The following is a 13,080-nucleotide window of genomic DNA, read 5'->3' as shown; positions in this document are numbered from 1 at the left end:
AAGAAACAATAGAAAGGTTAAAAGGAGAAAACGGAATGGTGGAAGACCCAAAAGTATGGCAGAACTGTTAAATAGTAAATTTCATGAGGTCTTTACTAAGGAATCCAAATTTGAAAGACCACAGGGTAATAGAGAGACTGTCTATATGAAAGAGATTAAAGTAACCAAGCTTGAAATAAAAAGTTGATGACGGAATTGGATGAGGAAAAGGCAATGGGACCGGATGAAGTCTCAGGCAGAATACTGAAAGAATGTAGGGAAGAACTAGCAAGTCCAATATACAACATCATAAAATGCTCAATAGAAAATGGAACAGTGCCAGTGGAGTGGAAAAGAGCTGAGGTGGTTCCCATATATAAGAGCGGAAGGAAGGAAGAACCTTTAAATTACAGACCGGTATCACTAACTAGTGTAATATGCAAGATGTGTGAAAAGTAATAAAGAAGCAATGGATTGAGTTTCTTGAAGACAACAAATATTATCAAATAGCCAATTTGGTTTTAGAAAAGGTCGGTCATGTGTGACAAATTTATTGAGTTTCTACTCTAGAATAGTTGATAAAGTACAAGAGAGAGAGGATGGGTTGACTGTATTTATTTAGATCTAAAAAAGGCTTTTGATAAAGTGCCACATGAAAGATTACTATGGAAGTTAGAGGAGAAGGGTGGCTTAAAAGGAAGCACATTGAGATGGATGAAGAATTACTTAAGGGGGAGAGAAATAAGGACGATAGTTAAAGATATGAAGTCCAAGTGGAGAACAGTAGACAGCAGAGTGCCACAGGGGTCAGTATTGGCACCAATACTTTTCTCGTATATATAAATGACATGCCAGAGGGAGTGAACAGCTACATAAATCTGTTTGCGGACGATGCGAAACTGTGCAGAGTCATTAAACAAAAAGAGGATTGTGAAATACTACAGGAAGACTTAAACAAGATCTGGAAATGGAGCAAAAAATGGGAGATGGAATTCAATGTGGACAAAAGCCATGTCATGGAAATGGGAAAAAGTGAAAGACGACCAGTGGGAATCTATAAGATGGGAGATGGAGTAGAACTAGAAAAAGTAAAAAAGGAAAAGGACTTGGGAGTGACAATGGAAGAAAATAATCAACCGGTTAGCCATATTGATAGAATTTTCAGAGAGACGTATAATTTGCTAAGGAATATTGGAGTAGCATTTCACTATATGGACAAGGAAATGATGAAGAAATTGATAAGTACTAAAATAAGACCTAGATTGGAATATGCAGGAGTTGTGTGGACTCCCCATAAAAAGAAACACATAAGAAAATTAGAGAGACTACAAAAATGGCTACAAGAATGGTTCCAGAATTTAAAGGGATGGCATATGAGGAGAGACTAAAGGCAATGGATCTACCAACCTTGGAGCAGAGAGAGAGAGAGGGATCTGATACAAGTTTATAAATTGATTAACGGAATGGATGAAGTGGATAATGAGAAACTGATCCTGAGAGAAGAATATGACTTTAGAAGCACAAGATCGCATAGTAAGAAACTAAGGAAGGACGATGTCTGAGAGATGTTAAAAATTTAGTTTCCCAAAGATGTGTTGAGACTTGGAACAGTTTGAGTGAGGAAGTGGTATCAGCAAAGAGTGTACATAGTTTTAAAGAAAAATTGGATAAGTGTAGATATGGAGACGGGACCACACGAGCATAAAGCCCAGGCCCTGTAAAACTACAACTAGGTAAATACAACTAGGTAAATACATACAGTGATACCTTGAGATATGAGCTGCCTGAGATACGAGGTTTTTGAGATACAGGTAACTCGATTTATGCGATAGATGCGTTCCAAGAGGCATCACATATATCAAAATTCGCGTAAAACAAACATGTAATTCTCATAAGAAACAATAGATAATAGGGGGGATGCGGGATGTGGTAAAAAAAAAAATTGTACAAAATACTCTATTTATTTGGCTAAATTAACATGTTTTTATTATTTACCATTCTAAATACAAGAAGTATATTCAAAGTAAAGGGAAAACCAAGAAATATTAAGAGAAAGCAAAAAATGATAAGAGAAAACAACAAAACAAAGAATACGTAAACAGAACACTCACTACGTCACTGCTTTCAGCACTCACACCACAGCTAGTCACCATCTTCCTCTGAGCTTTACCACTTTATCAAAAATACTCTTATCAAAAATAGCACCACATGCAGAAGATGAAGGACGTTTTGGGGCCATCTTGGTGAATTATTGGCAGATTGAAGAGATTCCATCTGTATTCAGTGCTGGCAGACTGTAAATGAGGCACAAGAAGAGTGGGAGCTGGATCAAAGATTCTTTAACAACGTCAGAGGAACCTCCTGCCTCGAAATGGGATCCATGAACACTTGGAGGGACAGTGACGAGGTTGCTATCAGGTTATTCTCACATTGCTGAGAAAACCACCTCTTGAGGTGGTGTTACTGTCTTATATATGCATTTCTGTTCACAAAACAACATTTCTATTAGCTTTTTACAAACCTTGCCCGTAAGAAAGGATTGTTTTGTAATGCATAAAGTGAAATCTTACATGGAATACCAAAAAATAAAGCAACTTGATAGCAACCTCGTTACCGTCCCTCCAAGCGTTCATGGATGCCATTTTGCGGCAGGAGGTTGCTCTGATGTTGTTAAAGTTTCTTGGATCCAGCTCTTGGCAGCCAATGAGCACTTTTAGGCGGGCTACCAACCTCCACCCGCCAACAGCAATGAATCTTTGTAGATGCTTTTTTATGAAGGTTGGTATGTGAGCAGGAGGTTGCTATGAAGGTTGTCTGTACCAACATAGATAACAACCTGCTTCTTGGATCCAGCCCCAGAGCTCCCACCTATCGGCCAGCTGCGGAACTCTCTGGCACGCAGTTTGAAATTGCTTCTGCCACTCAGTTTGAAAATGCGGTTGGGCCAAATCGCATATAAGCAAACCAATCGTGCAAATTAAATTAATTACTGTCATACCTCGTCCAACACGACAGTTAGGTTCCTGAGCTCATTGTGCACGGCGAGATTCGTGTTGGGCGAATAATAGGCCCTATGGAAAAATAGGGATTAGGTTCCCAGATCCTCCCCAAAAAACACTTTTTACCAAAAAGACTGAAAAAAAAACAATATATGAAGTACCAAACAAACATTTTATTTAAATACAGTACTAGTACTTATTTAGTTTATTTGCTGGTTGGAGAGGGCTTGTAATACGAAATGATGGGCCTCTGACTGGCAGGTGCTTCCATATGGCGTAAGGTCTCCTTGTAGGGCACAAGAAGCTCCTCAACACCCCTCTTGAACTTAATGCTCCTCTCCAGGATGGGATCAGTTTCAGTGAAAAGGGATGATGCATCTTCCATGACTTTCAGCAAATTACGAAGAGCCTTGATGGTGAAGACAGGCTTGGTCTCTTCATCATCATCAAGATCCTCATCATCAGCACCTCCTCTTGCCTCTTCTTCCTCCAGCTGCAGCAACTCTTCAAGTGAAGGCTCAGCATCATGTGAGTCAATCACATCATCCACATCTTCCTCAGTCATGTCATCAAAGCCTTCTCCCCCAACTATGTGGGGCGACTCCAAAACGCTTGGGAGGGGAGGTTGCGTGCATCCACCAAGACCAGCGGGAGATTGAAATGGAGACCAAATCGTGCAACCGCCAGTCAAAGTCATGCTCGGCGAAATATTGTATATTTTACAGATTTGTGTATACGCGATATTCGTGTTTGGCGAATTCGTGTTCGGCGAGGTATGACTATAATATTTTTTTGGTTGTGTCATAACAAAAACGCGTAAATCAAACATGCGTAAGTCGAGTTACCTGTACTAGCTACAATTCGATAAATTTTTAAAATTTCAAGATTCGAGCAAAATTTTGAGGTATGAGTCACACTTGGGGATGTTGCTGTTGTAGTTGGCGGCTTGGCGCATTGGTCCAACCTTAAGTGAGCTAATATCTCTTGATCTTTTGTCTAAAGAAAGTACAGTTTTAATTTACGTATGTTTAATGTTTATGTTTAAATGGTGCCTGCATCCTTTCTTTTCCTCCACCATTTACGAGTACCATCATTAGCCAAAAAGTTTGTATCTTCAAGGTAAGAACACTTAATAAACTTTTGTTGCTATTTCATATGTGTTCATGCATTGATAAAGTATGTATGTGTACGTAACTGAAAAGGCAAAACAAATTTCTCCTATCTCCCCCTATCTCCTCCATAGACACTTCTCATGGAGGGGGTAGAACAATATAGAAAAAAACTCTCTCTCTCTCTCTCTCTCTCTCTCTCTCTCTCTCTCTCTCTCTCTCTCTCTCTCTCTCTCTCTTACTTAAAACTTCATTTATTCAATGAATAATGTTCACAGAATTGTCAACAAGTTATTCTGTGATTATTAGAGCACCCAGTCTTTTGTGGGTGGCTTTATTTGTACACCCCAGCTGATCAACAGTCCCAAGTGAGGGTTGGGAATGTGGTAGGGTAATGTCCTGCAGAGTGCATCTTCCAAAATAAATATGCTTTTTAAGAGTAGTTTATCTATTGATATCTTTTGTTATGTTTTATTATGTTTCTGTGCAATAATTATTATTTATAATTATCTTTTTTCTTACCTGAAAAGACATGAAAAAACATAGGGGTGCTTTTTTTGGAAGGCTGGATGATATTCATCAAAACAAAGAACCAAGCCAACATAGAACAGCTTAGACCTCACCTCCTTAACTTCACCATAGAAAATAGCACCAATGGATGCATGCCCTTTCTTGATATCCTTGTCAAGCAGACTAACGAGTCTTTCAACACAGAAGTCCATGTCAAAGCTACGAACCACGGTAACTGGCTCAATGGAAGAAGTGAATGCCCACCGAGGTATAAAGGTTCACCATTGGTGCATACATCTGAAGAACAATTATGCATTGCAGTACCTGGAATCAAGTACACCAAGAAATAGAACGGTCAACCCAGTTACTGGTCAACAACAGATTCAGAGAGAATGACATCATCTGCATGACAAAGAAAATAACCAATGATTGGTACAAACGTCCCCACAGAAAAAAAAAAAATGTTGACATCTTCTACAGAGCATTCTTTTCATCGCCACACAAGGAAGATGAACAAGTAATAACATGAATCATCAAGAATATAAATCCAACGGACCCAGAAAAACTAAAGCCCCAGTTATATTACAAAAACAAGAAAACCAACCACCATCTCCTGAAAAACAGTCCAGACACCAAGAAAGAAGAAATGCAGATGTCACATGTCATGTATAGGTTCACATGTAACCAAGGAAACTGTGAAATCCTACCTATAACCTATAACAGCATGACAACCACGAAGCTCTTGTGATGACTAACACTACATAGTATCCGGAGCTCCAAAAAAGTCACCACGGCATCGCTATAACCAGAAAAATAATAGAAGACAACACCAAAGTCATTGATGGATGCCCCAACAATACAAGACTAAAAATCTTAGAAGCTCTCCACATTAAATGAAATAGTCCCAAGCTAAATATCCAAACAGTAGATTTACAAGCACTGCCGAGCATGAGACAATCAAAGCAGACTAGCCTGGTGGAGTCAGAGGGAGATGAGACATGCACGGAACCAGCCAATCAACATTGCTGCAGCTCAAGGTTGGCCTTAGCCATGACTGGCAGGTGGGTATAAAGCCAGCGAGACAGTACGACCTATCACTCCTACTTCCTTCACAGAAGGAACAATACCACCTACTGAGAAAGGGTCAAGAGACCCAATATCCGTATCTAGCAACAATGGATTTATTAGGATTTATTAGGAAGCCATCACCACATTAAATAAAGAAGAAAAACACTCATATATAAGTCTCTGTATAATTTTTATTTGGTTATTTTTATCAATATAACAATAGTTATTGATCTAATTGGTTTCTTGATGTCTGATTGAAAATGTGATGAACTTTCGTTGCATTGGGTTCAGCACAACAAAAAATTAATTTTAGTCTCTTACTAGGTATTTTCTTACAGTGATAATACTTTCCCCATAGATGAATTTTTAGTTCTCTTATTCCAGACTTCTCTATGAAACTCTATTGCATTATTGCTTGGATGCCAAATTCTGCTTTAATCAGATATAGATGGTGTATCTTGAGCGAGGATGTGCATATGCCCTTTTGCTGGTTAAACTAAATTAAAAGGAAAGGTGTCATCATGTGTTGGGTAAAATTATCACCAAGGTACAAGACTCTCTCTCTCTCTCTCTCTCTCTCTCTCTCTCTCTCTCTCTCTCTCTCTCTCTCTCTCTCTCTCTCTCTCTCTCTCTCTCTCTCTCTCTCTCTCTGTGCTTATGTATCCCTTGATGTTGCCATAATTTGATCAAGAATACTTACTTTATTGATAAGTTACAATATGACAGAAGATAACTTTTGCAGATAACTTGGTCATAATTATTAATATATCCCACTTTACTCCTAAATGGTAGGTGGCATCCATAGTTGATTCATTGTAGAGGGCAGGTGACATCTATAGATAATATGCTTTTTGTGGGCTTAATTTAAAATTCCTGCACAAATCATTGTGAGGGAAGATATTCTTCCCTCACAATGATGTTTTCCTCTGAGCATCCTGTGAACCATGTTAATGGCTACAGGTGCAAATAATCATTCCTCCTCCTCTCATTAACCAGACAATGATAAGTGGCCAATGGCTTCCATTCCAAATAATGGCAAATTTGTTCCAAAACACCAACTCTTATTGAAAATACCATAGAGAGAGAGAGTTAGAAGTTACTCTCTCAGGTCTTGAAAATGGCTATGCTAGAAAAAAAAAAGTAAAACACTAAATCAGTATTTCACTCATGTACATCCTCCCAACAGTAATGGTTACAATTTTTTTTATAGTGTGTTGTAAGTGACAGACAACAATATTATTTCCTATAATGTATCTACAAAATGATAGATTTAGGCATTAATATGACAGTGACTCAGATGGAAGAAAATAAATGAGGCTTGGGGCCCCACAGCTGAAACCCCACCCAGGCTGCTGCATGGCATGCAAGTGTCTGAACAAAGGCTGAGAAAGTGCTGAAAATTACTTTCCTCACTTCACCACAGACACTACATTACCTAGAGAATTCAGATTTGCAGGAGATTAAAGAAGAAAGATTGATAAATGTGATGCTATTATGCTTTAATCAATTATTCAAGGCAGAACTGAAAATAGGTGATTGCTGAGTTGTCAAGACTAACCCATATGGGAGAGATGTCCATGTGGAATGTCCCTATCCTCTAAAGGTTAAGTTAATCAGAGAGATGAAAAGTTTATCTGGAAATACTTTATTGGCCTTGCTTTTTTTTATTTACTTATTTGTCTATCCATCTATCTAATTACATTTTTAAAAACCTTGGTGAGTTCATACAATACTCAAGTTAAATGATTGTCCAATCAATGCAATTAATTACATAACATTAACATTACTTAAAATAATAAACCAATTAAATTTCTCTACAAAAGGAATAGTGAAATTTACATTCATTTTCAGGCTGTATCCCAAGAAAGTGTGGTAGAATGGTGTCAGATTCCCTGATAAAACCAGGCGAAGTAGCAGCTCTTCGTAATATTGCTGAGCGAGGCCTTGCCTTTGGAGGGTCTTCTGGTGGGGCATCCATCTTGGATTTACACTCTGGAGCTCTGTCACAAGGCAATGCATTTGTTAACATATACAAGCTTGAAACATCTAGAAAAATTTTTACAGGTGAAGATTTCAAAATCTACAGGTGAGTGTAGTTGTAGATCTTTGTTTTTCAAGTTTGCAATTCATGATAGATTTAGAGTACAGACTGTTGTAACTTAACAATTGTCGTATTGAATAACCACTTGGAGATACCATGATTTTTTTTTTTTTTTTTATTTATTTATTTATTTATTTATTTATTTATTTATTTTTTTTTTTGTGGAATAAAAAAAAAAAAAATAGTAAAATTAATGTAAAAGAACTACCATATATTTTGGTATATAAAACTATGCGTATATCATCTTAAAAATACACAAAAAGAGTCAATCTATATATCAGATTAAAACAATGATATTAAAATATTGCACATAATACTATTGTATATAAACAACAACCATGTATTACAACTTTTGGGGGCTTTAGACACAGTAAGATAAGAACCTGCTGGTATTGTATACAGTGCTCATCACGGCATTATGCCAAGTGAGCACTCCTGCATAATACTGTGATGAAAAGCAATGGCTTTTCATACACGTAGGGTCTTTTTCCATCACAGTATTATGCAGGGTACCAGCCGTTAGCACTTCTTTTTACCTATAATCACCAAGGTATAGCCCAGAAACCAAGGGAAACAGAGACAGAAGATGATGGGAATGAGAACAATGGTGCAACACTTCCTCTCACCATGAAAGCTATGTGGGCAATGAAGTGGTACTGTGGTGTGTGTTGGAAGGCAGTAACATCATACTTATAGGGAGGAGGTAGTAGACACCTACCGAAACAATAACTTACTCCCAGTGAGATCTAATAGCACTAGTTTAGGAGGTGCTGTGAACCTTCCATTAAAGCTAGTTGTGATCTCATTGAATGTTTCCCTTTGTGTCTCACAACTCAAGGGGGTAGTCACAGCCTACCCTCTAAAGACAGCTCTCCTTCTTCACACAAAACTATATGCACTTACCACACATACACCCTTCACTCCAAATCAAAATTTAAAAGAAAAATGGGACCCAAAATAAACAACGCCTCGGAGTCCCCCTCTGGGGAGGGGACCAGAAATGTCCCCAGGTCGGACACCTCTCCTGTTGAAGACCACAAATGCCTTGACACCTCCCTCAACTTTTTCTACATTAACTTCTGCAACATTCGCGGTCTTAGATCTAATTTTCAATCTGTGGAACACCACCTCTCCTCTACTAAACCTCATCTTCTTTTCCTCACCGAAACACAGCTGTCTGAGGCAACAGACAGTAGCCCCTTCTCTGTTCTCTCCTACTCCTACTTTCTCTATTCTCATTTTCATTCCAAAGCTGGATGTTGCGTCTATGTACGCAACGACTTAACTTGCTCTCGTGCCCACGCTCTTGAGTCTTCCGAATTTTCCACCATCTGGCTACGACTTAACAGTCACTCTCAAACTAAATTCATCTGTGCTGTTTATCTCTCCCCTAACTCTTCTGACTATAGTAAAATCTTCGACTACTTAACTTCTAAAGTGGAGCACATTCTGTCCCTCTACCCTTTCGCTGAGATTTCCATTTTTGGAGATTTCAATGTTCACCACCAGCTTTGGCTTTCCTCTCCCTTCACTGACCACCCTGGTGAACTAGCCTTCAACTTTGCTATCCTCCATGACCTAGAGCAACTGGTGCAGCACCCTACTCGTATTCCTGACCGTCTTGGAGACACGCCCAACATTCTTGATCTCTTCCTCACCTCTAACCCTTCTGCTTATGCTGTCACCCTTTCATCTCCGTTGGGCTCCTCCGATCCCAATCTCATTTCTGTACCTTGTCCTATTTTTCCAATCCCTCCGCAGGATCCCCCAAAGCGAAGGTGCCTCTGGCGTTTTGCATCTGCCAGTTGGGGGGACCTGAGGAGGTATTATGCTGATTTTCCCTGGAATGATTATTACTTCCATGTCAGAGACCCATCTCTTTGTGCTGAACGCATAACAGAGGTGTTAGTATCTGGCATGGAGGTGTACATTCCTCATTCTTTTTCTCAACCTAAACCTTCTAAACCTTGGTTTAACTCAGCCTGTTCTCGTGCTATACATGATAGAGAGGTTGCCCACAAAAGGTACTTGAGCCTTCCATCTCCTGAATCTCATGCACTTTATATCTCTGCCCGGAATCATGCCAAGTCTGTTCTTCAACTTGCCAAACACTCTTTCATAAATAGGAAATGTCAAAATCTTTCAAACTCAAACTCTCCTCGTGACTTCTGGCATCTAGCCAAAAACATCTCAAATAACTTCACTTCTTCATCTTTTCCTCCTTTATTTCATCCTGATGGCACCAGTGCCATCTCTTCTGTCTCTAAAGCTGAACTCTTTTCTCAAACCTTTGCTCACAACTCCACCTTGGACGATTCTGGGCTTGTCCTCCCTCTCCTCCTCCCTCTGACTATTTCATGTCTACAATCAAAATTCTTCGTAATGATGTTTTCCATGCCCTTGCTGGCCTAAACCCTTGGAAGGCTTATGGACCTGATGGGGTCCCTCCTATTGTTCTCAAAAACTGTGCTTCTGTGCTTGCACCTTGCCTGGCCAAACTCTTCCAACTTTGTCTATCCACTTCTACCTTTCCTTCCTGCTGGAAGTTCGCCTACATTCAGCCTGTTCCTAAAAAGGGTGACCGTTCTAACCCCTCAAACTACCGTCCTATAGCTTTAATCTCTTGCTTGTCTAAAGCTTTTGAATCTTTCCTGAATAGGAAGATTCTCAAACATCTGTTACTTCACAATCTTCTGTCTGATCGCCAATATGGCTTCCGTCAAGGTCGCTCTACTGGTGATCTTCTGGCTTTCCTTACTGAGTCTTGGTCATCCTCTTTTAGAGATTTCGGTGAAACTTTTGCTGTTGCATTAGACATATCAAAAGCTTTTGATAGAGTCTGGCATAAAGCTTTGATTTCAAAACTGCCTTTTTACGGCTTCTATCCTTCTCTCTGCAACTTTATCTCAAGTTTCCTTTCCGACCGCTCTATTGCTGCTGTGGTAGACGGCTACTGTTCTTCTCCTAAACCTATTTATAGTGGTGTTCCTCAGGGTTCTGTCCTGTCACCCACTCTCTTTCTATTATTCATTAATGACCTTCTTAACCAAACTGCTTGCCCTATCCACTCCTACGCTCATGATACCACCCTACATCTTTCCACGTTCTTTCAGAGACGTCCAACCCTTCTGGAAATTAACAGATCATGCGGGGACGCCACGGAACGCCTGACTTCCGATCTTTCTAAAATTTCCGATTGGGGCAGAGAAAATCTAGTAGTTTTCAATGCCTCAAAAACTCAATTCATCCATCTATCAACTCGACACAACTTCCAGACAACTATCCCCTCTTCTTCAATGACACTCAACTGTCTTCCTCTTCCACAATGAATATCCTCGGTCTGGCGTTTCCGCCAGTTTTTTTCGTCCCTCCAACTGCTTACTCTGTATAAGGGCCTTATCCGTCCCTGTATGGAGTACTCTTCGTATGTTTAGGGGGGTTCCAGTCACACAGCTTTGCTTGATAGGGTGGAATCGAAAGCTCTCCGTCTCATCAACTCCCCTCCTCTGACTAACTGTCTTCAGTCTCTTTCTCACCGCCGAAATGTTGCATCCCTTTCTATATTTTATCGCTATTTTCATGGTAACTGTTCTACTGATCTTGCTAACTGCATGCCTCCCCTCCTCCTGCGGCCACGCTGCACAAAGCTTTCTTCTTCCTCTCATCCCTATTCTGTCCAACTCTCTAATGCAAGAGTTAACCAGTACGCTCAATCATTCATCCCTTTCACTGGTAAACTCTGGAACTTTCTCCCTGCATCTGTATTTCCAAATTCCTACAACTTGTCTTCTTTTAAGAGGGAGGTATCGAGGCATTTGCTCCCTTAATTCTGGCTGACGGTTTTGGCACTTTTTGTACTCTTTGGAGAGCCAGCGCTCAAGTGGGCTTTTTTTTTAACTTTCTTTTTTTTGCCCTTGGCTGGCCCTCTTCCCTACGTAAAAAAAAAAAAAAAAAAATACTAATGGCCGGTACCTGGCATAATGCTGTGACGGAAAAAGATGCCCTGGCCAATGTTTTTTGTCACAGCATTATGCTGGAGCGCTCACCTGGCATAATACTGTGGTGAGCAATATATGAATGGATAAAGCAGGTGGCTGTGAAAAATTTCCCTGATTTTAAGGCCCAAAAGGCCATTTTATGAGACCTACATTGCTGTTCAGGAAAGCTACTGAATGAAACCATAAGGGTCATGAATGATAAATATATAATATACAGGTTTCCCTCACTATTTGACGGCTTGATATTCTGTAATCTGCTTTTGCAACTTATGAATTGATATCACTTGTTCGTTTTTCAATTTAGGTGCTTCATTAATCGATCACCAACAAACCATAAACAAATGCACCGCGATCCTAGAGCCATCCATGCTTCTGCAGCCACTCATCAAAACTCATTCCTGCTATTTATGATACTCACTCATCTATCACTGGTTTTACATTCCAGAACCACCTGCATCAAGTGAAAATCTGTGAAATAGAAACAGTTAAAATTATTTATCACGGTACAATTTTCCATCAATTTATTATTGAGATACATTCCTGAAAATTGAATAACAATCAACTTTTTTTTTCTTTTTTTTTTTACGTAAGAGGGAAACTTGCCAAGGGCAACAAAACATTAAAGAAAAGTCCTACTTGAATGCAAGCTCCTTAAAAGAATACTAAAGAATTAGACGAAAGTCTGAGACAAATGTCTTGAAACCTCCCTCTTAAAAGAAGTCAAGTCGTAGGAATATGGAAATACAGAAGCAGGCAGGGAGTTCCAGAATTTACCAGAGAAAGGTATGAATGATTAAGAATGGGGAGTTTTCAGATAGCAGCACAATCTGTGTCCCACTTCACTCACATTGTATCTTGTAGAATGATACTTAAAATGTCATTCTACAAGCATAATGCAAAAAGTTGATATGATAATTTCTTTTACACTATTCCATCTAAGTAGAAACACAGGTAAAATCAAACTCATTTCATGAGCAAATATGTTCAAGTTGATATTCTAGTAAATTGACATTAAGATTTATTTGGTTACCCCCAGATTTCCAAAAGAGTACACCCTTGATTGAAAGTGTATTAATCCTGACAATAATAAACATAAAGACAACATGCTTATGTCACTCAAAAGTTGAAACTACATAGATCAACTTTCAAATACAGTGGAGACTCAATACTCAAACTTAATTTATTCCAAATGGCTGTTGGAGTATTAAAACATTTGATATCTTTAAATCAGGTAATTCATTCTAATCTTAGCAAACCTCAAGTTTAATTTTTTTTTTTTTTTTTACAATTTTTATTTGTACATACTGTAAGTGAAA

General features: G+C 39.1%; 1 protein-coding gene across 2 annotated transcripts in view; it reads left to right on the top strand.

Annotated features, from left to right (window-relative positions):
• The window catches only part of LOC123516806 (2-oxoglutarate and iron-dependent oxygenase domain-containing protein 3-like), a 188,299-nt gene that overhangs the window by 165,227 nt on the left and 9,992 nt on the right, over positions 1–13,080 (top strand). For both annotated transcript variants that reach the window (XM_045276487.1, XM_045276488.1), the window contains one exon: positions 7,517–7,751. In XM_045276487.1, coding sequence (XP_045132422.1) covers positions 7,517–7,751 — 235 coding nt within the window. The remainder of the gene's footprint in view (positions 1–7,516; positions 7,752–13,080) is intronic.

The sequence above is a fragment of the Portunus trituberculatus genome, chromosome 41 (assembly GCF_017591435.1).
Source record: "Portunus trituberculatus isolate SZX2019 chromosome 41, ASM1759143v1, whole genome shotgun sequence".
NCBI lineage: Eukaryota > Metazoa > Arthropoda > Malacostraca > Decapoda > Portunidae > Portunus > Portunus trituberculatus.
Note: the sequence above shows the minus strand (reverse complement) of the source record. Positions and strands in the feature narration are given on the sequence as shown.